The sequence below is a fragment of the Chanodichthys erythropterus genome, chromosome 11, assembly GCF_024489055.1.
Source record: "Chanodichthys erythropterus isolate Z2021 chromosome 11, ASM2448905v1, whole genome shotgun sequence".
Taxonomy (NCBI): Eukaryota; Metazoa; Chordata; class Actinopteri; order Cypriniformes; family Xenocyprididae; genus Chanodichthys; species Chanodichthys erythropterus.
This window is the reverse complement of record NC_090231.1, coordinates 12,721,944-12,746,000: the sequence shown is the minus strand read 5'-3', so window position 1 is coordinate 12,746,000 and position 24,057 is coordinate 12,721,944. Positions and strand designations below refer to the sequence as shown.

The 24,057-nt window shown below is 39.4% G+C and overlaps 1 protein-coding gene across 2 annotated transcripts; it reads right to left on the bottom strand.

Annotated features, from left to right (window-relative positions):
• Positions 1 to 998: 998 nt before the first annotated feature.
• On the bottom strand, positions 999 to 13,741 carry LOC137031107 (amino acid transporter heavy chain SLC3A2-like). 2 transcript variants are annotated; one of them, XM_067401752.1, is made up of 9 exons: positions 13,477 to 13,741; positions 12,982 to 13,165; positions 12,702 to 12,889; positions 7,433 to 7,606; positions 6,867 to 6,955; positions 6,547 to 6,674; positions 3,957 to 4,263; positions 3,042 to 3,104; positions 999 to 2,918 (listed from the first exon to the last, which is right to left on the bottom strand). In XM_067401752.1, exons 2-9 carry the CDS (start codon positions 13,131 to 13,133, stop codon positions 2,571 to 2,573), a joined length of 1,449 nt encoding a protein of 482 aa, XP_067257853.1. In that variant the 5' UTR covers positions 13,134 to 13,165; positions 13,477 to 13,741; the 3' UTR covers positions 999 to 2,570. The 2 variants fall into 2 exon arrangements, with proteins under 2 accessions (XP_067257853.1, XP_067257854.1); XM_067401753.1 differs by having other exon boundaries at positions 13,500 to 13,741.
• Between the last annotated feature and the right edge of the window lie 10,316 nt (positions 13,742 to 24,057).

Genomic DNA, 24,057 nt, shown 5'->3' with positions numbered 1-24,057 from the left:
ATTGATTTAATTAACATGATTCTCTTATTAAAAAGCATTGAATTAAATGTGATTCTATAATTTAATGATTTCTTGTTATATTAGATGAATTTCTCAGGCATTAGAAAATATATTGATTGTATTTCAAAGGGTTTTGATGGTTTATTAGTCTAACTTAAAAAAAACAGAATTTCATTGTGCTCTACCATTGTAGTTAAATGTCTTCATTTTTTACTTTTCTGTACCACAAAAAAATTCTTTCCTGTGGGAGGACATGCAAACGAAAAGCCCTCAGCACCTTTTATATCAGGGAAAGTTTACAATCAGAAGTAGACAAAGATTTCTTTTTGTCTTACACACACACATACACACATTAGCGTTAAATTCAAGAGCAACATAAGTCTTATTGCTGAAGAAAAAATGACATAGGAGCATCAGATACAAAAGGTAAGTAAATGAGTCTGATTTGACCTATGACCTCGCGTTAATCAACACTAGATTGTCATGAAAATTAAACAAATGGGGGATCATGTACAATACAAAATTACCAAATCTTGTAGTGTTAAAAAGAAGAATTTTCTCTCAAATGTAGTAGTGCAAATCCTGAGTATATAAGTTAAAGAATATTTTTATTTCACTATATAAACCAAATTTAGTTATCCATCGTGTTACTTGTTTCTTAACAGAAGAGCTTAGATTTATGACATGATCCTGCAAGTCACGCTGACCCCATTCGGCATTTAGATGCTGGAAGAAATTGTCTTTTTTTTTTTACAAGCTAAAGTGTGCAGGAAGTAATAGTGTTTTATATAGTACGTATCGCGATCGCACATGACACACATACACACACCTGTTGACTTTAGAGTCTTCCTTTTCCTGCCCTGAGAATTAACGACAAATGGCATACAGCCAAGACACATGCACACAACAATAATGTATTGTGTGCATAAAATCACAATGAAAAAAATTCAAAGCCATACAGACAAAAACATAAGGTCACATTTCTCCATTATAACATAAATATTTACAAAAAGGACATGTACAGCAGTAAATACATCAAATCTGTAGTTAAGTTTATTTTAATGTGGTTTTGCATTGAAAGTATACTTGTCAAGCCTTTTTATTTGACTTTTTATTAGTAGAGAAAAGAAGCAAAATTTAATACACACACTGATTGACAATCAAAAGTATGGAAGCCCATTTCTGCCACATGAGAAAAACAATCATGCTTTGGTAAATCATAATTAGAACATATTGAAATAAAGACATATAACAAGTAATAAGAATGAAATGAAAAGTTGAACTTTGACTTATTCCCCTGGTTTCACAGACAAGGCTTAAGCCTAGTCCCAGACTAAAATGCATGTTTGAGCTGTTTTAACTCAAAATATAACTTGCACTGACAGATCTTACGGCCTTTTTACACCTGGTCACTTTTAATGCATTTTCTCTGATTGGATATCTATCCTTACCGTTAAAAGACCAGGTCTAAATGCCCTGCGAAATGCTTTTTAAATCCGATCTCTCAAACCACTTCAGGAGGTGGTCTGGGACGCATTTTAGACGAAACTGGATGAGTGTAAATGCATCTTGTTGAAACCACATATGTAGATTTTACTCCTTCCAAAATGTTAAAAAAATAAAAATAAACATGCGAGCGCTTTATATGACGTTATAGCCAGATATGACAAATGAGTAGCTAAGTATCTCTTCAACAAGCCAAACTGCTGCAAATGAAACTGAAAGTAAGTCACTGATGCTCAAAAAAAGTAATCTTCATTTAAAATAGTGAAACTAAATGAGTGCTGATGCTGCTGGTTCTCCTATTGTGGTCTTTGATCTTGAAATTAGCTGATAATAAATAAAATGTATATGATATGCGCATATCTGTTGCTTTCATTGACGTGAACTTAAATTCGCCTATAGCGTGGCAATTAAAGTTCAGATTTATATTCATTCTGCGGAAAAAACATTTATGTGGCCAACTGTAAATGGAACCATTTTAACAAATCAAATAGTAAAAACGCATGAGGTGACCAGGTGTAAACAGGCCCTTAAAACATGTCAGTGCCATTGTTTTGTCATGTTTATAAAAGCTGCTTAAATGCCCTAATTGAAATAAGGCCTAATCCTGGCTTAATCTAAGCCCTGTCTGTGAAACCAGGTCAAAAAGTCAAAATTATAATAAACTTTTGAAATGATGACATACTAAATCGAAAATATGACTCAGCCTATATTCGAAGTTATGAGATTTGGGCAATTTCGACTATCATAATTTAAGCTTTCTATGAGATAATTGACATAAAAAGTCAAAATTATGTCTTAGTAGGTCATGATTTTTAAGTCATAATTTCAACTTTTCATCTCACAATTATGACTTAGTCAAAATGTCGAAATTATGACATAGCCTACTAAGTCAGGCTACCAAAGCATCATATTAATCACTTTAATTTCCAATTTAAAAGCTTTTCGACTTTGACCACTTAAACTTCAAAAAGGAGAAAGGCACTAAAACTAGGATTTGATGAGGTCTCAGAGGATCAATCAAATCAAACAGCTTTGAGACAATATGAGGATCTGTATATGTCTGTCTAACCAGCATAAGGATAAGACAACAGAACAGCCTGTTTGGGCCCAAGCTCTAACTTCTGTAAGGACACCATGCGATCCACGGCTAGATTCGCAGCATCTGTGCTGAGGCGAACCTGAGCTTGAGCCGGCAGGTCGCTATAAGTGAGCTTCATGGTTACAGCGTCGGTTCCCCAGTTCACAGCAGTAAGGAAACGTTCGCTCTGGTCCCAGAGGCGCAGAAATGCTAATGAAGTTTGCGAACTGTAAAGGCTGACATATTCTCCGTGCAGAAGCGATCGCTCTTTTCCCCTCAGATCACTTAGTGCTTTGAAGAAGTTACGCACAGCGATACGCTCCTCCTGCAGAGCCTGAATGAGTGGAAGATGGAAAGAGCAAGACACAGCGTGCTGGTTTTAAATTTGTAATTAGTACAGCAATGAGATCACATCTACTTGTTATGAATAGCCATGTAAATAATAATGAAAATCTACCTTTGCTGTTGCATTCGTCTCTTCATCTGGGGTTTTCAAGTCCCACATTGTTTGAGGTTTTTCCTGTAAAGGAGGAATCTTAAGTCATAAGCATTATGAAAATAACTTGGCCGAATATAAACATAGCTTTCTATGCTAAGACTAAGGCCTGACAATAGAAGAGAAATGAAAGACTTTCGCAGTCTGGCTGAGAATGTTAGTATCTTTATAAAGCCTAAAGTGAATTTTTAAAAATAGGTTAAAATTGGCATGGAATGAAAATTCACTCTATCTATTTTCTAAATGTATGTTATTGATGTAATTGTTAACAATTCATCTGTGCATGTGATTCATTTTTTAAACTCAATTCTTAAGTTACTATATAAAAGAACATATCTGTCACTACTTCCATTTCATAGCAACTTTTTGAAAAGTGTTTATAGTCCTTAAAGGCATAGTTCACCCAAAAATTAAATTTGTGTTCATTTACTCACCCTCATGTTGTTCCAAACCTGTATGAGTTTTTCTTCTACCAAACACAAAAGAAGATATTTTGAAGAATTTTGGTAGACTTCCATATATATGTATGGAAGTCAATGGAGCCCATCAACTGTTTTGTTAGCCTTATTCTTCAAAATATCTTCTTTTGTGTTGAGCAGAAGAAGGAAACTCATACAGGTTGGAACAACTTGAGGGGTGAGTGAATGATGACAGAATTTTCCCTTTAAATATGGATGGATGGATGGATTGACTGATTGCAATCCAGTAAATTCTCTACCTGTGGAGTGTGACCCATTCAATTCACATTCCAACTCAATAATCTAAAGGGAGCCAATTCTTTAATTCTGAGATTTGTGCCCAAACACTGATTCAATTTCCCATTGATTTATCTATTTATACTGTTATCCAGTCACCTCCCTTGCAAGCTTCACTTACCTTCGTCTTCAGTCCGACCTCATCTCCAGCGTTGAACACGGGTGTGCCGGGCAGTGTGAACAGCAGGGTGTGAGAGAGCTTCACTGGCACTGCTGGAGTTCTGGAAGCCAGAGAGCCCAGAGTCCGTCCACTCAGACTCCAGCCCAGACTCGTCTGCAGGTGACCAAGCTTCTGTATTACCTCTGCCTGTTTTTCAAAGAACTCAGCCGGATCAGGCAGTTCAGTTAGGAGCAGGTCAACACCTGAGCGGTTCAGCAGGACCGAGATTTCATCCACAGCAAGACTGGTGACTGATCCCATCAGAGCTCTGAAAGTTACGAGGAGGAGAGAGAGAGATGTTAGAGTAAAGTGAAACTGTCAAAAAATGTTGAAGGCTAAAAAAATAATTGGTGATTTTGTAAACAAAAGAGAACAAATAGATTAAAAAAAAAAAACATTTGATGGAGCATGCTCATTACCCCATCTGGCCAGCAGGTGTCTCTATTACATTAAACAAATCAGCAGACAAGAAGTTACAACAAAGGTGCAATAAAGTATTTCTGAGAAAAACACGTGCTGAACAATAAGTAGTTTGTGCAAGCTGTACATTTTTTTTAACGTTTGTTTGTGGTTTAACGCACCAAGGCCTTTGACGTGAAATATAATGTATATCGTGTCTAGCCTATATATTTTAAACATTTGAATGGACTGATAAAGGTAGCTGTAAAGTATTTTTGTACAATGTCGTTTTGACCATAATGTACCAAATCTAACTTGTATAAATGTTAAAGTAGTATAGAAAATACTATACATAAATGCTACATTTATCAGTTACCCTTTGTAATCCTTTGTTCCGAAGGGCCCTTTGAAGTGGCCAGTTTTGAGCACTTCGTTTTGGAACGACTCTTCAATATGGCGGCCATGATTGTTTTCACTCCGAAGTGCGATATATCTTGTTTATAACACACCGAGAGAAGCGGGAGAGCTGGACATTTCCCAGAAGATGGCGGGAAAGCTTGAAAATGGACACCAAGGTTGATTTGTTTCTGTTAGATAAGTGATTATATTTTTTATTTTTATTGCTATTTCACATAACCTATATATGCTGTTGTTGTTGTTGAACCAGCTGCCTGCGTTGAAGAAAGCGGTGTTTTGGTACATTTAATCATGAGAAAGATCATATTTACGAGCATAAACGACACCACAAAGTCGTAAATACAAGTCGCAAGCTCGGGATTTTCTTTAAGCCTTTAAGATTTTATTTTGCGGAATACTTACAGGTATTTAACATTGTCAGGCTTTATGCCGCGTTCCAGGCAAACCGTAACCCGTGTTTTTCCCCAACCTTCTACTCGTGAAAGTGCACTGGAAAGGCAGTCAAACCAAAGACTAAAGAATAACACAAGACGTGTCACTCGTATTGTTTTGAATGGGAGAAAGTGTAACGTGCAATATGGCGGAATAAGTCCCGCCTTCTAAATAAGCGTCAATCGCCGACTGGTAAAGTCATTGCAACACTGCAGCAGCCGTTAGAAGCACCGGTTTCTATAGAAACAGTCAGACGCGCGCCTCTGAAACATGGCAGAAGAAACGCGCATTTAGGTCTGCGCATGCGCATTAGCTTGATCCAGCCTAAAAAATAATTTTTTTTTGTCATGATTTGAGCGTTTGGATAAAACATTTATAAGACAGCTGTTGTCAGATTTCATTGGTGATTTCAAATATGAAATGTAATCGTAAGGTTGGCGAACAGTTCTGGAGAATTTGATGTTTCCCCATTCAAAGAGATAGGGCATGATGCCCAGGATGCCCGAGAGGTGTTTCAAAGATGGCCGCCGAGTGAAATGACTTGCCTTAAAGGGACTTTGGTCAAACCCGTGACTTCCCACTCGTGAACTCGTACTAGATCGATGTACTCCCAGTTCCGCGCTCTTACATCATATAGACCGCGAAACAACAATGGCAGCCCCTACGGATGCGGTGTTTATGCAAGTGCATGGTAAAAATAACGTTAAATAAAAGGTATAACAGCTTCTCTTCCCTTATGCACCGTTTTTCCTCCTCCGTTTCCCTCAAATAAGCAAGGAGTAACCACCTTTGGCGATAGAAATAATTGTAAACGAGCATAAGCCCCGTACGGTCTGCCAGGCTGGTTTGTAGCCTACACTCGTGGTTTGAAGTCGTGACTTACGGGTTTAAAAACCTGCCTGGAATCCAGCATTATAATGCACAAAATATGATAGCATTGTATTGTAACAATATACAATGCAATTATAAAGTTTACATTGGCTTCATAAATTAATAAAAAACATAAAAAGCAACACATACACATTCTTTGTTCTTAACTTTTTAGACCTAGCATTTAAAAACCTTGCTGTATTTTTGTATAGTGAATTAAAAGGTTACACTGCCATCTTACTCTGACAAAAGGGACTTTTGGGAACGCACTGATGCAATAAACAAGATTTCCCAACTTCTAAATACGAACTTCCCAGGAAGACTTGAATGCACAAATCGTGTTGATTTCAAATATCAAGTGTTTATCAGAAATCGCTTACTGCACCTTTTAAGAGTTTATATAAGTTCTAAGAGCACAACTACAGAGACGTACACTTTTTTAGTCTTGTCAGTTTGGTTGAATATAGCTTGTATAGATGGCCAGGAGGATTCTTCGATGTCTCCCAGGTTAGACAAGAAAATGCCATCAAATCCTTTATTCAACCAGTATGTACATGCTTCCTAAAATTTCAAAAACAAATTAAATAGTTAAAAATAAGTTTCGTGTTATATACTTTTGTATACATGTTGTAATTCTAATATCTAAAATATGCAATTTTTCTCATACGAGTGATCTATCTTTGCATACCCATATTCACTGTCCACATGAATAGGACTTTTCTTCACAATTTTCTCTGACTTATCAGCACTTACTTTGATTTTCTCAGCAACAGTGGTAAAATTGTGGAACCAGACGGATTCTCCTTCATAGTTGGGTATTAAATTCAGCACTATGGAGATACCTGCAAAAGAGAGAGGGACAAACAAGAGAAAGTAAAAAGAGAGACAGAGCAGGGGAAAATAAGATGATCATCTATAAAGTTAACTGTACAGTCTTAATGTTTGTATTGTAATGTTCATTTAATTTCATTTGCATTTACAAAATCCCTCATCTGTTGTAAATAGAAAAAAAAAAGAAACTTGGCTCAGTCAGCATAAGCTTCAGAAAAGTATTTTACACTGCTAAAATAAAATTTGTAAATAAAATAAAAATAAACCAGTGGCGCATTCACTACCGAATATCATACTGTAGCACAGAAGAATCAAAAGGCCATTCATAAAATGGCTTGTATGTTTAGAGGTCTATTTTAAGGTGTGGATGTGGTCAATGAGGATGAATAAAATGTACAGCTCTTTGACATATTGGCAAGCCTTCAGTGACAGTCAGAATTAAAAAGGTACTACTCCTGGATGAAAGGCCATTCAGGGTCAAAGGTCACCTTTTTTATGTGCCTCCTCCAGCAGAGATTCCAGTTCATTCTCAGTGCCTACTTCAGATTTAACTGAAGTTAGATCTAGTGTACTCAGCTGGCCTGCTTGCACAGTGTGTATCGGACCCAGAACAAGCCCCTTCACCTTCATCTGACTCAGATAGTCCAGCTTCTCCTCCACTCCTACAGAGAACGAGAGCACAAGGACAAGTACAAATTGTAGTCTGTTACAGATTCCAAATTACATGACAGGAATTGTAATTAGGGGCCAAGCACCGAAGGTGCTTAGGCACCTATTGTTATTGTTGGCGTTCCGTACGCTTATTATTCTTCTTCTTCTTCTTCTTCCGCTCTTGAAGTCTATGGCAGCCCATAGAACCGCTTGCGGGAAAGTTGTGAAATTTGGCACACAGTCAGAGGACAGTCTGACCTTTGTCCATAGCAAATTTGGAGTCTCTAACTCAATCCCTCTAGCGCCACCAGCTGTCCAAATTTGCACTTATATTTATGTTAATAACTTTTGAACCATAAGGGCTAGAAACACAATTCTTTTTTCCTCTTATCCCTTGCCTCAAGACGAATCGAACGCACCATATGACGTCATTTTCCGTCATGAAAATTTTTCCGCCATTTTGAATTTTCTGAAAAACTTACTTTTTCGAACTCCTCCTAGGCCGTTACTCCGATTTTCATGAAAATTGAATCAGATCATCTTCAGACCATGCTGACAAAAAGTTATGGAATTCAAGTTGATTCCTCAAACCGTTTTCGAAAAACTAACGAACGAATTGTACGTAGTGCTTGCGAAAACAGAAGTAAGGCTGTATCTCCGCAACGCTTTATTGTATTCAGACCAAACTTGGTACATGTCATCACAAGCATGACCTGAGGTACCATGCAGTGTTTCGGCGCAGCGCCACCTACTGGTGCGGAGATATGAAAAATGGGTATTTTTGCTTATAACTTCTGATGGGTTTGTCCAAAAATCATAAATTTGGTCTCGTTGGATTCGGGGAATCATGCTGAGTCGAATTATATCCAATTTTCCCAATTCGGCCATTTTGGCCGTCGGCCATTTTGAATTTTGTGCTAAAATGCTGTATTTTACGAACGTATTAACGTATCTTTACAAAACTTGGTATGGGTCATCAGCACAATGCCCTGAAGGAGCCTGAGAAGTTTCGGCACAGCGCCGCCTTGTGGTCAAAAGTTATAACAAAATTTACAAAAATGCTAATAACTTTTGACTGTATTCACCAATTGTAATGAAACTGGTCTCAGTAGATTCCTTGGGTCATGCTGAGAACAAAGATATCAAATTTGCCATAGTCAGCTAAACTTCCTGTCCGCCATATTGTTTTTCTTTAAAAACCTACTTTTTCGAATTCCTCCTAGACCGTTGCTCCGATTTTCACCAAAATTGAACCGTGTCATCGTCAGACCATGCCGACAAAAAGTTATGGATTTCAAGTCGATATGTCAAACCGTTTTCGTATACCAGAGCAAAGAATTTGAGGCATGATGCAAAAACGACTCTTGAAGCTGTATCTCTTCAGTGCTTTGACATATTCAGACCAAACTTGGTATGTGTCTTCACAAGCATGACCTGAGGCAGCATACTCTGTTTCGGCGCAGCGCCACCTACTGGAGTGGAGATATTAAAAATGCCATTTTTGCTTATAACTTCTGATGGGTTTGACCAAAATTCATAAATTTGGTATGGGTCATCAGGACAATGCACTGAAGGAGCCTGAGAAGTTTCGGACCAGCGCCAGCTTGTGGTCAAAAGATATAACAAAATTGACAAAAATGCTAATAACTTTTTTTCTAATTGCTCACTACTGCTGGTCTGATGCTCCCAGCCATGTTGGCTTGCTTCTTGTGCCATTTTTGTGCTTGGCCCCGTAATTGCTGCTTGCAGCTATATTTGGTAATGTATTTGTTATATTATACATTTTAGGTAATGTGTTCTGAATATTTTTTGGTTACTTTTAGATTACTTTTGACCCAACTCATTTATCATATTGATTTGAATAGGACAGTCTTATTGATGCCATATTGATATAAAATACAAAGAGAAAGAAAATGTATTCCACAATATGAAGGGCATTAAACATTACATTACATCAGGGTTTTCCAAACTGTGGTTCGTGAAGAAACTGCAGGGAGTTATTGATTTAAAATAAATAATAAATGAATAAATTAGAACAAATCAACACATACTTGAAAAGATATATTAAAAAAATAACTTATTTGTTTACCTGCATATCATGTGACCATTAATCAACATCAAAGAATCGTGAAAATATATATATATAATAATAATATGTTTTATTCATATAGTACCTTTTAGGACCCAAGGACACTTAACAAAACAGACACATAATACTAATATGGAGTCAAATTAATGCCTTAAAGTTTTGCACAAAAATAAAGTTTTGCAAAACACAAAAAAGAATTGAGCAATAAAAAAATGTTTTGCAAACAAAAATAAAGAATTGCAAAGGAAAAATAAAGTATTGAGCAGAAAAAAATAAGTTTTGCAAACAAAAATAATAAATTGCCAAATAAAATAAAGTAGTGCAAAAATAAAAATATAATCAATTACAAAAATCAATGACAGCTGTAATCCTATTTTATCCTTGCCACATATTTTTCATGCTCAAACCTACTAAATCATTTGCAACGCTCATTTTATTCTGCGTTTCAGTCAAGCGTGCGCTCACGATACCGGTTTTCTTTTGCGCTGCACTTTTCTGTGCGGATCTTTTTATGGCACTGGTTTGACGTGGGGGTGGAGTCAAGAAACGGGGCACGCCCCCGCGAAATGCATTGGAGGGGAACGTAATCGGCGACAGGTGAAATAATTCTTTGACATGGGTAAAAAAAATTAATGGTTTGTTTTTGTTGGTTTGTTTAGCATATGTTGTCGCCGATTACGACCCCCTCCAATGCATTTCTTATAGTAATATGACCCGTTGCGTTCTGTCTCACTGCCTGTATCCACTTTTGTGTCCTTAAATATTCGTTTTTTGGGGTCGACAGCTTATAAAAACTTATTTCTGGGTTTTTTAGTTTGTTAGCTGTACACCTTGTCACACAGCAGCTTTTAGGCATTGTTCTGTTTATTGTAATGAGTCAGAAAAGACAAGAAGGCAGCCTCACGTCAATGGAGACGGTTGGATTGTTTTTCCCTCGGTGGGCGTGGTTTTCAGATTATAATAAATGCGCTCTGTCTCTATCTGCGTCTCCTGCCGATGACGTGTTTCGCAGGGGCGTGCCCCCGTTTCTTGACTCCACCCCCACGTCAAACCAGTGCCATAAAGAGCGCAAAAGAAAACCGGTATCGTGAGCGCACGCTTGAATGAAACGCAGAATAAAATGAGCGTTGCAAATGATTGAGTAGGTTTGAGCATGAAAAATATGTGGCAAGGATAAAATAGGATTACAGCTGTCATTGATTTTTGCAATTGATTATATTTTTATTTTTGCACTACTTTATTTTATTTTGCAATTTATTATTTTTGTTTGCAAAACTTATTTTTTTCCGCTCAATACTTTATTTTTCCTTTGCAATTCTTTATTTTTGTTTGCAAAACATTTTTTTATTGCTCAATTCTTTTTTGTGTTTTGCAAAACTTTATTTTTGTGCAAAACTTTAAGGCATTAATTTGACTCCATATACAAAGGTACAAGCAAAGAATATGTGAATAAGTTATTGACTTTTGAATTATTAATTATATTAGGTCAAAAGAGGTTCAGATGACTAAAGTGTTTGGGAATAATTGCATTACATGTAAACATAAAATGACCTGAATTTGTGTATTTTAAAAAGAAAAGATTTGTGAAAAAAAAGTTTTCTAAAGACTTGGTATTACATGGTTAAATGACTCACTATTCATTTGAATTATAATTAAAAATGTGTTCAACAGGAATTGATTGGATAATGCAATATTAAGAATTAGAGATGATTTCTGTAAATTCAGTGGTCAAGTGCTGTGCTGCCTCTCCTTTTTCCATGTTATTTTAGCCAATTGACTGCTGGTGTGTGCAATTCCACAAATCGAGAAGACTTTATGAACATACATAAGTGAAATAATTTTTTTTTTTTTTAGAATGGAAAATTAAAAAAGATAAAAAAAGACATTTAGGGAGAATCAATGAATATGTAATCTTGTAATCAATAAAAATGTTACTCTAGTCTGATTATGAGAATTTTAAAATGTAATATAATCTAATTGCAAGTACCTAATTTTTAGAATCTAATTACATTATTAGCCAGCACTGCTAATACAGTATATATATATATAAGAATTGAAATAAATTTGTTATAGCTACAGCATGTATAGATGTGCAGGAGGAAATTCGAATTTCGAATATTCGTCCAATTTAAAATAAAAATCCACATTCAAATGCAAAAACGGTGCATCAGAATTTTAGGTGTATGTCAGGCAGCCTTATTAGTGGCTCACGGGATGCATAACGATTATGTAGGCACTACTACGCAGTCATTGCGTTTTAATGTTTTCCTTAGCCTATCCAGTTTAAACCACTAGCTGCGGTGCTGCTGTGTTGTTCATTCAAAAATTTTCAGAAATAGAGCAGCTTAATGTGGAGAAGATCTTGGTCAAAACCGTAACCAGGCCGTTAACGCATTGTTTGCACTGCTTTTCCATTGTTTTCTATGTAATCATGCGCTAGATGGACATCTTTGACCGGAGAGTGTTTTGAAAGCCATGTAGTCAAAAGAAGTTCAACTTTTAAAAAACTTGTCTCGAGACATAGACATTCTCCCGTTCTAATGCATCTGATGTTTTTAAATGCTAAAAGTACTCTGTGTAATCACCGCTTCGGCTTTTTGTAAACTATGAATAAATACGTGATGCTGTTTTGTTCATAATTGTTTTTAAATGCAATTTGCGAAATTATAATTGATTAATATTTTGCACATTGCGCCCTCTTGTGGCCTCAAGGGACAAGCAAAAATCTTTTCCCCCCAATACCTTTTAAATTTGAATATAATTTGAATATTAGTCATATTTATGTATAAAATTTGAGTTAACAGCCTAATGTGCAGCTCGCAATTCTGTAATAACAGCAAAACAAGGCTACTGATCTAATAAACAAAAAATACAAACACCACAAGCTAAAAAAACACAAACAAACATAGCAAACCTCTCAAAATGTTTGATGCTGTGATTATTCAAATAAGTTATTCAAATAATACACAGGTATAGACATGGGGGATAAAAAATGAAGACATTTTCATTTATCTCACCTTTCAGTCCATTGTCAGAGAAAGCATTGACATCAGATATCTCATACAGAAGACCTTTGTTCCACCAGTTCATCTCAGGAATGGGTTTACAGCGTGGGGCCTGTACTATGATCACAATTGCTCCAGCTAACATGCCAACCCAGCCAAGCCAGAACAGAACCAGCAAGGCCCAACGAGTCCGAATCCACCTGCAGAAGATAGATTGATAGATTGATTGATATAGAAAATGTCAAATGTCTTTTTAAATTTTAATTTCCTAATCCTCATATAGTTTGCGTACCCAGTTGTACCAGCTATTTTAATTAACTCATCTTTGGAGAGGCCATACTTCACTCCAGTGTTCTCTGGGACCGTGACCTTCACGCAGCCATTTATTTCTCGGGTCATTAGCTGTTTTGCCGGATCCACTTCCTTCAGTTCTAAGTCCTTCATTTCTCTTCTTTATGTAAGTTTGTGTCAAAACACTGAATTAAAACATATAATGCAAAAACTATTATTTACAAAAGATTCATTACATTTCAGGCAACATATGGTTACCATTTATGTGGACTTCTTTTAAATGAAGTTTATAAATTATAGGCAGCCATAAAAGTTTAGTAATAAACACAGGTCATAAAAATATACCTTTTTTAACCATACAAAGAAGCAAAATAGAGTGACTGTAAACCAAACAGGGTTACAATAACTGCTGCTGTCATTGTAATGGCCTCAATAGTAAGCTATAGTTTGATATTATAGAATAAAACTATAATAAACAATACAAAAACAAAAATACCTGAAGATTGCACAGTTAAATACCTGTGCAGAGTTTAGACGAGTCGTCCTCAGTGTTGTCGGGCAGAACACAGAGCACAGTTTGGTGGTCAGTTCACTTTTATGAAGTCGACTTCATCTGTTCCCGCCCCTAAAAGCCATCAAGTACATACAGTACTGGAGCAGTAACAGTAGAGAAAGTCATCTGCAACCAAATAAAATACATGTTTAATTGTCAGGTGTTACCTTTTGTATACACACAAAAGACAAAAAAAAAATTACATAATGTAAGATGTATTTTCATTGGTTTTTAAGAAAAAAAGTAACAAATTTGCAAATTTTTAATAGAATATGCAATAGCCCATACTATATGAATCTACATCTGTGGTTAAACAAAATTACCAAATTTGTAATAAATACAATGTCATATTGCAAACCATTCCCACAAATGTTTACATTTAATGCACTTATCAAGATAGAACCAGACACAGAGCTGCGATTTTTCTATTACAGGAAGATGTAATCAACACAACTCAAAGACACATCTTCCCTGAATGCTATTCTGTCTCCTTCCCTCAGTTTAAGATGAACAATACCAGCTGAGTTGAAGAGGAAGAGTCTGAGGAGTGTGGTTTGTTTTCTCAGCGCTCTGCATGGGGCCCTGGGGTTCACAGATGTTCTGCAGGGGTCTGGGTGGACCTTTCCTAAGCCTGTCTGATCCTGCTCTCCAGTACCTCGTTCAAAGAGATGGAAAAAATATAACAGACCACAACCAGATGGAACTGGTCTATTTTTTCCCTAAGCATATTTATTGTTATTGTTGTAGGCTTTGAGGAGTCTGCGTTTTGTTTGAAAAGACGCAGAATTGTGCTTCATTCCAATGCAGGTCAGTAGTTTTCTGTAAAGTACTTTAAGAATTGTTTTGTGGAGATGAAAATAGTATGGAATTGACAAAATACAATATATGTTATGTTTTCCACACAAATATTGTACATACATGTTTTACTATTTTCCTGTTAGTGTATATAAGACAACATGTACTTTTAAAGTATGGTAGAGTAAGTTATAGGCATTTGGATTTACATAATATGACTGTACGTGGAGACCGGGGATGGTTGTAACACGGGGTTAGTTGTAACACTTCCAATTTTTCCAGTCAGGAACAAATCACCTGATTCACTTCACACAAGCTTGGTTAAGTCCTTATTCCACATGTGGGAAAGTAGAGCCCTGTGGTGGACACAGCAGATTTTACATAAAAACTCATTTTGATTAAGAAAGTAACTTTTTTTTACTTCATTTATTTTTGTTATGGCAATTCCTGCTTTGTAGTTAAACTTATCATAGTTAAATTATGTTTATTTGTGTCTGTAGATATTTTGAAGCAATCATGCAAGTTGGTGCCAATGTTTTGGCTGTTAGCTGGTAAGGTGAGTTGGTTCTACAAGGGTACATCACTGAAGCATGTTACAAGCTTTTTTAATTTCAGTATGCCTAGGTCAGGGCTCTTCAAACTCGATCCTGGAGGGCCACTGTCCTGCAAAGTTTAGCTCCAACACACCTGACTGGAAGTTTTTTAGTATGTCTACATACCTTGATTAGCTGGTTCAGGTGTGTTTAATTGGGGTTGTTGCTGAACTCTGCAGGATGGTGGCCCTCCAGGGGCAGGATTGGACACCCCTAGCCTAATGCTGCCTTCACGTGCTATCGAAAATTTGATAATTCCCACTTCTGAAGTCGTGATTATGAACTCATCGAATTGAAATCGAAATGGGAGGGCGTTCATCAATTTTTACCTAGGAAACTCGTATTTACGATAATTCTGAGAGCACATGAAGGCAGTATAAGTCTTGGAAGAGAAAGACAAAATTAGGGATGAAGAATGAACTTTTTTTTTTTTATTGCTTTTTAAACCCACATATTCACATACAATTAATCAACATAAAGGAAAAACAACACATTCACAAATACGTATACATACATGACCCCCCCCCCCCCCCCCCAAAAAAAAAATATAAAAAAATGTAAGGCCTCCTAATACAACTGTTGGGGATTGCCCCACTGAATGCCGGTTCTTTAATGGTCTTAACCACTTCAGCACTCTGATCAGGGAGTAGGAGTCATCATATCTTTTCCACCTTTTATTTTGTGCAGGGTTTCACCATATACACATATGCATTGGAGGTAGTTTTTCGTCAATAACTTTGTCCTGCAATCAAAGATGATGCACGGGTGGAAAATGCGTCATATACTGACGGCTCCGTCTGCGCAACGGAGTATGCGTCACTTACGCCAAAACTGTATTCACTACGACTTGCGTAATACGTCATTTTTATATGTAGAATAATTACTACAAACCCTTAACTGATTCAGAATACAGCAGCAGATAATACAGAAAAAAACATAATATAAAGAATTCACAACAGCCGCCCCCACATTTGAGCAGCAGATGTGCAAGTTAAGAGAATTCTTTAAGAGTCTTCATTGATATCCTTAAGAGCAGGCAATGGAATAAGGCGAACAACTGGCCGGGTGTACACCTTGCCTTTAACGATGACATCTGCTGTTCTCACACATCCATCATTACTGACCACAGTCTTAGTAACTTTACCAATAGGCCACTGAGCCCTAGGAAGTTGTGGATCAATTATCAAGACCACTGAGCCTACTGTCAGAGTATCCGATGGTTTGTGCCTTTTCTGGCGTGTCTGAAGTGTGGGTAAGTAGTTCCTTGTAAATTGAGTCCAAAATTGGTCCACCAGATTTTGACAATAACGCCATCTACGCCTCTACGCCATCTACGCATCTATGCATATGCCACCTGTGGAAGCGATGCATCCCGCCGCCCCATGAGGAGAAGATATGGTGTAATGGCGTCAAGATCTGCAACGTCTGCGGAGACGTATCCAAGGGGTTTTGAATTCAAAATGCCCTCTACCTCTACCAAGACTGTAGATAGGACATCTTCAGAAACAGACTGACTTCCAATTGCCACCTGGAGAGCGGCTTTAATAGAGCGGACCTCTCGCTCCCAAACCCCACCAAAATGGGGAGCATTAGGCGGATTGAACTTGAAGAGGATCTGGTAATCAGCTAACTGTTCTTTTAATTGGGATTCCATGGCTGCAAAGGCTTCTCGCAGTTCTCGTTCAGCACCACGAAAGTTTGTGCCACAATCGGACCTGATCTCCTTTGGCCTGCCACGCCTGGCTATGAATCGTCGAAGAGCAAGCAAGAAAGCATCCACATCCATGGAGTTGAGAAGCTCTATGTGGACAGCTCTTGTGGTGAGGCATTTGAAAATTACACCCCAACGTTTCTCGATCCTTCTGCCTATCATGACATGATAAGGGCCGAAACAGTCTACTCCTGTTGAATAAAATGGTGGAGAGAGAAGCCTGAGCCGCTCTGGTGGCAAGTCTGCCATCTGTGGTACCTTAGGCTGAGCTCTCCATCATTGACAGGATGAGCAGTTAAGCTGATGGTGTTTAACAGCTTGGCGTCCTCGCAAGACCCAGTATTGCCTCTGTATTTCTGCATACAGCCGTTCAGTACCTGGGTGCAACAAGCGTTCATCGAAGTCTTTAATGAGAAGCTTCGTTGCTGGATGCCGTGGATCTAGCACTATGGGGTGAATCTGTTCAACGTTTGGGCTCTCCAGTCTCCGTAATCGTCCTCCAACTCTGAGTACATTAGTCACTGGATCCCACTCTGGAGCAAGACACGCAAGCCGACTGTGATGTGGTATAGGTTTTTGTGTTTTGAGGGCCGCTATCTCCTCAGGAAAGCTCTGAGCTTGACACTCTCTCAGCAGTACCAATTCTGCTTCACGATGGGTGTCTGCTGAATCATCCATTACCTTTTGACATAGTCGTCGGGTTGCCTCCACTAACTCTTTCCATGTACTGAACTGAGTGGCATCAGGACAGTTATGATCTGATTCCACAGTGGTTAGGCAGCAGATAGTAAGACTTTTCAGTTCAGGTAACTCTTCTGACTGTGGCTGATTAGGTCTCTTCGGCCAGTGGGCAGAACTCAGTTTTAGAAATGATGGTCCCTCACTCCAGCAGCCAGGCACAGTGAAACTTGAGAGTGGTTTACCTCTTGTGATATCGTCTGCCGGGTTTTGCTGTGTGTCTACATAACGCCAGGTACTGTGCTCTGTCAACTCCTGTAGCTTTCCTGTAGCTCAGTGGTTAGAGCATGGCACTAGCAATGCCAAGGTCATGGGTTCGATCCCAGGGATTGCACATACTCAGATACAAATGTATAGCATAATGCAATGTAAGTCGCTTTGGATAAAAGCGTCTGCCAAATGCATAAATGTAAATGTAAATGTAAATGTAAATGTATTTCGGAGACTCGTGTTCCAACAAAGACCTTGAATCTACAGGAGTCGGACGGAAGCCACTCCAGCACAGTTGTAGAATCTGTTCACAGAATGGTCTGTTGGATAGTGAGAGTTATCTCATCTCTCAAAAGCTTTGCTAGTTGTGCTCCCGCTAATGCTGCGCAGAGTTCCAAGCGAGGCATGGACTGTTGCCTCCTGGGTGCCACTCGTGTTCTGGCCATCACAAAGGATGTATGAACGACATCTCCTGTGTACTCTACTAAATAAGCCACAGTCCCATATGCTCGTTCAGATGCGTTACAAAACACATGGAGGTCGTACTTCCGTTGTGCATCATTAGGAACTGATGAGTAACAGCGAGGAATTGTTATGGTGCTGAGACACTGCAGCTCACTTTCCCATGTATTCCAAGCAGCACGAAGGTCAGGCGGCAAGTTTGGGTCATCCCAGTCTCTCTTTTTAGACCATAGTTGTTGAATGAGCACCTTTGCTCGCGTGGTAAACGGCACGATGAAGCCCAAGGGATCATACTGTGTTGCTAGCACCTGATAGGCCGTTCTCATTGTTAGTGCGGCATGTTCAATGGGACGATAGTGGTATCCTAGTGTATCAGCAGCACAATTCCACTTAAGGCCCAGAGTTGGCTCCATTGGATCAGTCCTGTTCTGCCCAAGCCACTGTTCTGCAGCCAAGGACCTTGCTTCTGTAGGTAGATGTGATATTACTGATGGCTGGTTGCAAGCCCATTGTCTGAGATCAAATCCACCGGATGCCAGCAGATTGCGCAGGTGATCAACTGTCAGTTTGGCCTCTGATATGGTTGGAAAGCTTTCCAGATAATTGTCCACATAAAAACTCTGCTGCACTGTTTTCAGAGCACCTGGGTTACTGTCTTGGTTATTGCGAGCATGCTGTTGCACAGCAAAAATGGCACAACATTGGCTGCTGGTTGTGCCAAAAGGCAAAACTTGCCATTCGTAAACATCTGGACAGTTCTCATAGTGCAAATCTCGCCAGATGAATCGGAGCAGAGGTCTGTCCTCAGGCAACAAGCGGACCTGATGGAACATTCCACGAATATCCGCACTTAAAGCCACTTGATGTTGTCTGAATCTTAAGAGGACACCCAACAATGATGGGCCAAGGGTAGGCCCTGGCAGAAGCTGATCATTCAGAGACAGACCTTGATACCTGAATGAGCAATTGAAGACCAGTCTTGGTTTATCATTGTGGCACACCAGGTGGTGGGGAATGTACCAGGCCTCCTCTGACTCTGTGACTTCTTCAGGTTGGAGCTTAGTAACATAACCTGCCTTGATGAGTTTATTGATCTCACCAGAGTAGATGGAAGTTTTCTCTGGGTCTCCCTTAAGTTTCCTCTCTGTACTCCTCAGACTGGGCATGACTGATTGAATCGGGCTGATGAGTTTTGCAGCACCAGGTTTACGCAAGAGGGGTGTGGCATAACGTTGAATCCCTTCCACCATAACCCTTTGCGTTCTGTTTTCAAGAAGTTTAATTGCTTCTTGATCTTCCCTGGATCGAACCACCAGTTTTTCATTCCGATAAGGCAGGACGTCAAGTTGCCATAACTTCTCAACATTACGATAGAGCAAGTCATTGGGACAAGCAGTTGACATGAAAAGACATTGCTGTACTGAGTTGTGGCTTGGTGTACTCTCCTCAGCCCCCTGTAGGGCCCACCCAAGGGCTGTGTGCACTGCAGCTGGACCACCTTTAGTTCCTTGACGGACTGGTTTATCTGCTGTGATAAGATGGACATGGTCTGATCCTATCAGTACCAGTGGACGCACATTGTGGAAGGACTGTAAAGGAAGCCCTCTGAGGTGAGCATACCGTTTCTGAAGTCTCTGCACGGGATATGATTGCTCTACTAAGTCCAGACCCGAAGCTGTGAAGGCCCCAAGTATCTGGAAGCGCCTCTTTGGTTCACTCTTTGGAGAGATTTCCAGGTTAATCTTGGACCCAGAAAGGTGAGTGATGTCAGATCGTACTGTGCGTAGAGCTAGTGTTTCTTGTTCACCCTCCAACTGTAGCCTTTGGACAGCTATCGGTAAGATCATGGTGCGCTGTGCTCCATCGTCTAGTACAGCATAAGTCTCCACAGAATTGAACTTACTATGTAACAGCACGGGTACCACTTTGAGAAGCACTCTGCATGTCGCACTAGCTGGTGTGAGGTAAATGCGACTCTCTGATGTACTTGAGCTGTTCGCTGGATCATCGCGTGCTATACGGTGAAGCACTTGAAGATGTATTCCACCACAGTCACTGCATGGCTTTTTGAGGTTCCACATCTCTGGTACCTGCAATCGTGCACATCGCCAGCATCTTTTTCCATCAGATATCCACTTCTGCAGGTCAGCAACCGACTGCTCTTTGAGGTTATCACAGCGGGTAATATAGTGCTCTTTACTGTTGCAAAAGAGGCAGTGTACCTTGAATGGTTTCTTTTGCTTGGGTTCTTTGGGACGAGTAGCAAGCACAGTTTCCGCAGGGGATGCACCATGATAAACAACCAGACTTGGTCCCTTTGGTTTAGCTGAGGATTTCTCTTTACTAACACCTGGAAGTTTCTTGTGCTGGTAGCGCTGTACTAATCGAATAGACAGTCTCTGCTGTTGTGCTTTGACTTGTAGCCACCCAGCGAAGTCCTGCAGATTATTGGGGTTAAGATTTATGGAGTTGAGCTTTCCCTGCTGTTGAAGGAACTCAATGAAGCCATCCCGCAGATACTTTGGCAGCTTGCTAAGTAGGCGGTCTACATGTGAGCAGCAATTAAGCTCCATCCCTCTGGGTCCCTCTAGGGACAGCAGCATACTGACTAGGAGATGGACACGCAAAGCAAAGCTCTGAAAGCTGTGGCTATCATTGGGCTTGACATCTGGTGATGTGAGGATGGCAGCTATCTCTCTTTGAGCCAGTTGATGTGGCTGACCATACTGCAGTTGAAGTGCTTGCATAGCTGCTGAATACGGATAGGGATGATGCCGGCATGACTGCCCTATCATCTGAGCTTCAGGCAGTTTCAGATGTTCCAACAGTACATGGTATTTATATTTCTATTTATATTTCTCTGATAACTCTGGGTAAGGCTCAAGCAAGTTGTCCAATGCCAGCTTCATATTAGCAAATTCCTTCTCACTGTCACTTGTGAAGTCCGGAATTTTAGGTTTAGGGGGGCTATACAATGTCCGTTGCGGTATACTGCCACCCGGTGGAGCTACAGTCTGATCTGCTATCAGCTGTGGAGGAGCGAGAACTGCTGCAGTGTTCACTGAAGGGACAAACCCAGGTATCACGTTTTGAGATGATAATGCTGATGACATCATCGTTTGATAAGGAGGGACACAACTGAATGAGGTAGGTTCATTCACCTGCTGCATCTGCGAATGTGGTTTTGCAAGATAGCCATGAGGTGCTGTAGGATGTTGATAGGCAGGTGCTGACGCAATCAGCTGCTGCGGCTGGAATGAATGTTCGGTTACAGCTCGTTACAGCTCGTTCTTGACTGAGCAGAAGCGTGAGAGAATGGGTGGGAACAGGCTGAAATAGTGGTTGCAGGGACAGATGTGAGACAGGAGATGCCACGCCAGAGGAGATAGGGGAATACATTGAACCCGTTGTTCTTGGCTGATGTGGATGAATGGGAGTGAATCCAAGGCTGCGACTCTCCAGCCCCGCTTTAGGAATAGCACCTGTTTTAACTGACTTTTCCTCATGTCTCACCGATGTGCATTCAGCTTGTTTCCCAGCATGTGATGCAGGGTCATATGAATGTGAGGGAAGAGGGCTTGATGAACTAGAAGGTGCTGGAGATGATTGTGGCGATACAGCAACAGTTTGTACTGGTTCATTGTCCTTATCTTCCTGTTCCTCCCTCAAGAACGTTTTAATGTGTTCCATCATCTCGCTTCGGCGGTGCTTACGTTTCTTAAGATGATCTAATTTTCTGAGAAGACTGTCCATTTCAACATTCTCCTCTTTCTCCCTCTCGTTCATAGACTCCATGAGTTTTGTCAATGAGTCCATACTCAATACATCTGCTTGACTCGGACTGGGCGTTGTTCGATGTCCACCTTGACTGGTGACTACATCTGCTTGACTAGTATACACGCCGGCTGCTGCTCCTCTCTGCTCCTCTGACTCACTCTGAACAGGACTGGAGGTAAGGGCAGGTCGGTGATGGAAGTCAAGGATGTAATCTTCAAAGCGCTTGGGGGTCTGACATCGCCGTGATGGTCTTGCTTAAGTATCAGTATGGGAAGCGGATGATGGTTTGCCATCTGATGACATTCTGATGCAGTCAAGGCTCCGGCTCGAAGGACCATTTGTTGGGGATTGCCCCACTGAATGCCGGTTCTTTAATGGTCTTAACCACTTCAGCACTCTGATCAGGGAGTAGGAGTCATCATATCTTTTCCACCTTTTATTTTGTGCAGGGTTTCACCATATACACATATGCATTGGAGGTAGTTTTTCGTCAATAACTTTGTCCTGCAATCAAAGATGATGCACGGGTGGAAAATGCGTCATATACTGACGGCTCCGTCTGCGCAACGGAGTATGCGTCACTTATGCCAAAACTGTATTCACTACGACTTGCGTAATACGTCATTTTTATATGTAGAATAATTACTACAAACCCTTAACTGATTCAGAATACAGCAGCAGATAATACAGAAAAAAACATAATATAAAGAATTCACAACAACAACATAAAACAATACTTTTCTTACATATCTTCTAACATCCCATCAGATATATCCCCATTGTTTTCTTTTCCTAAGAAAATCATAAAGTGGTTCCAAGCATCTTCAAAAGCCTTATATCTGCCTTTAATAACATATGTTATTATTTTTTCATTGACATTTCTTTGAGCCATCTCCCTATACTTGGTGCCTCCAATTTTGTGCTATAAGACGTTTAGCTTGTAGAGTACACATTTGGACAAATATATATTCTCTTCTCCTCAAAATAGATTAATAATATATAATAATATACATTTGCTCATTTTATTCATTTTTGTTACACACACACAGCAATTATGTTAAAAAGAGTTGAATAAAAAAACTTTTTTTATACTTTTTTTTTTATCTTTTATTTTTTCACCCCAGGGTCTGTTACGACTAACCCGGACTACTGGGTGAATTGTAACATTTCACTCCCCATGTTTGAAACTAAACCGCACATTTTCTGTTTGTGCTGCAAAGATAACAGCTATGTCATTTGATAGCTGACACTTTTATCTAGTTTTAATCACATTTTGAACACACTGGCTTAAAAGAACTCCAAGATACAGACAGAAATTTCAAAAATGTTACAACCATCCATGGTCTCCCCCTATAACAGTTATTTTGAGGGGTTTAGGCCATACATTTCTGTGCATTGCTAAAAAGTTGTGGGCATGTTCATAAAGGGTCACCGTGATTTGCATATTTTGTTGATCCTGGAACAACATTCCTGTCTGAAAATTGAGTCCATAAAAACAGAGGGAAATGCAGGTGACTAACACTGATGTAGAAGCACCTAACCCTGGCTTTAAGCCTAAACTTGATATAATTTGTAAACTTGTCCCTCAAATCTGATGGTTGATTGGAATGTTGTTTCAGGATCAACAAATATGTTGTATTTGGTAAAATCACGTTCACAGTTCATAAAGTGCCCTCTAGAAGCCACAAGCTGTTCACCGACCAATGCTGCCACTTACAAGCCTTTCCCTCAGTTACCCCCAGTTTCACAGACAAGGCTTAAAGGGTTAGTTCACCCAAAAAAGAAAATTCTGTCATTTATTACTCACCCTCATGCCGTTTCACACCCTTAAGACCTTCGTTCATCTTCGGAAAACAAATTAAGATAGTTTACTCCGTGAGGCCTCCATAGGAAGCGATGTCATTTCCTCTGTCAAGATCCATAAAGACACTAAAAACATATTTAAATCGGTTCATGTGAGCACAGTGGTTAAATATTAATATTATAAAGCAATGAGAATATTTTTGGAGCGCCAAAAATAACAAAATAACGACTTATTTAGTGATGGCCGATTTCAAAACCATGCTTCAGGAAGCATCAGAGCACAGTGAATCTGTGTATCGAATTTACTGTTCGGAGCGCCAAAGTCACGTGATTTCTGTTTGACACGCGATCTGAATCATGATTCGATACACTGATTTGTTTATGCTCCGATGCTTCCTGAAGCAGTGTTTTGAAATCGGCCATCACTAAATAAGT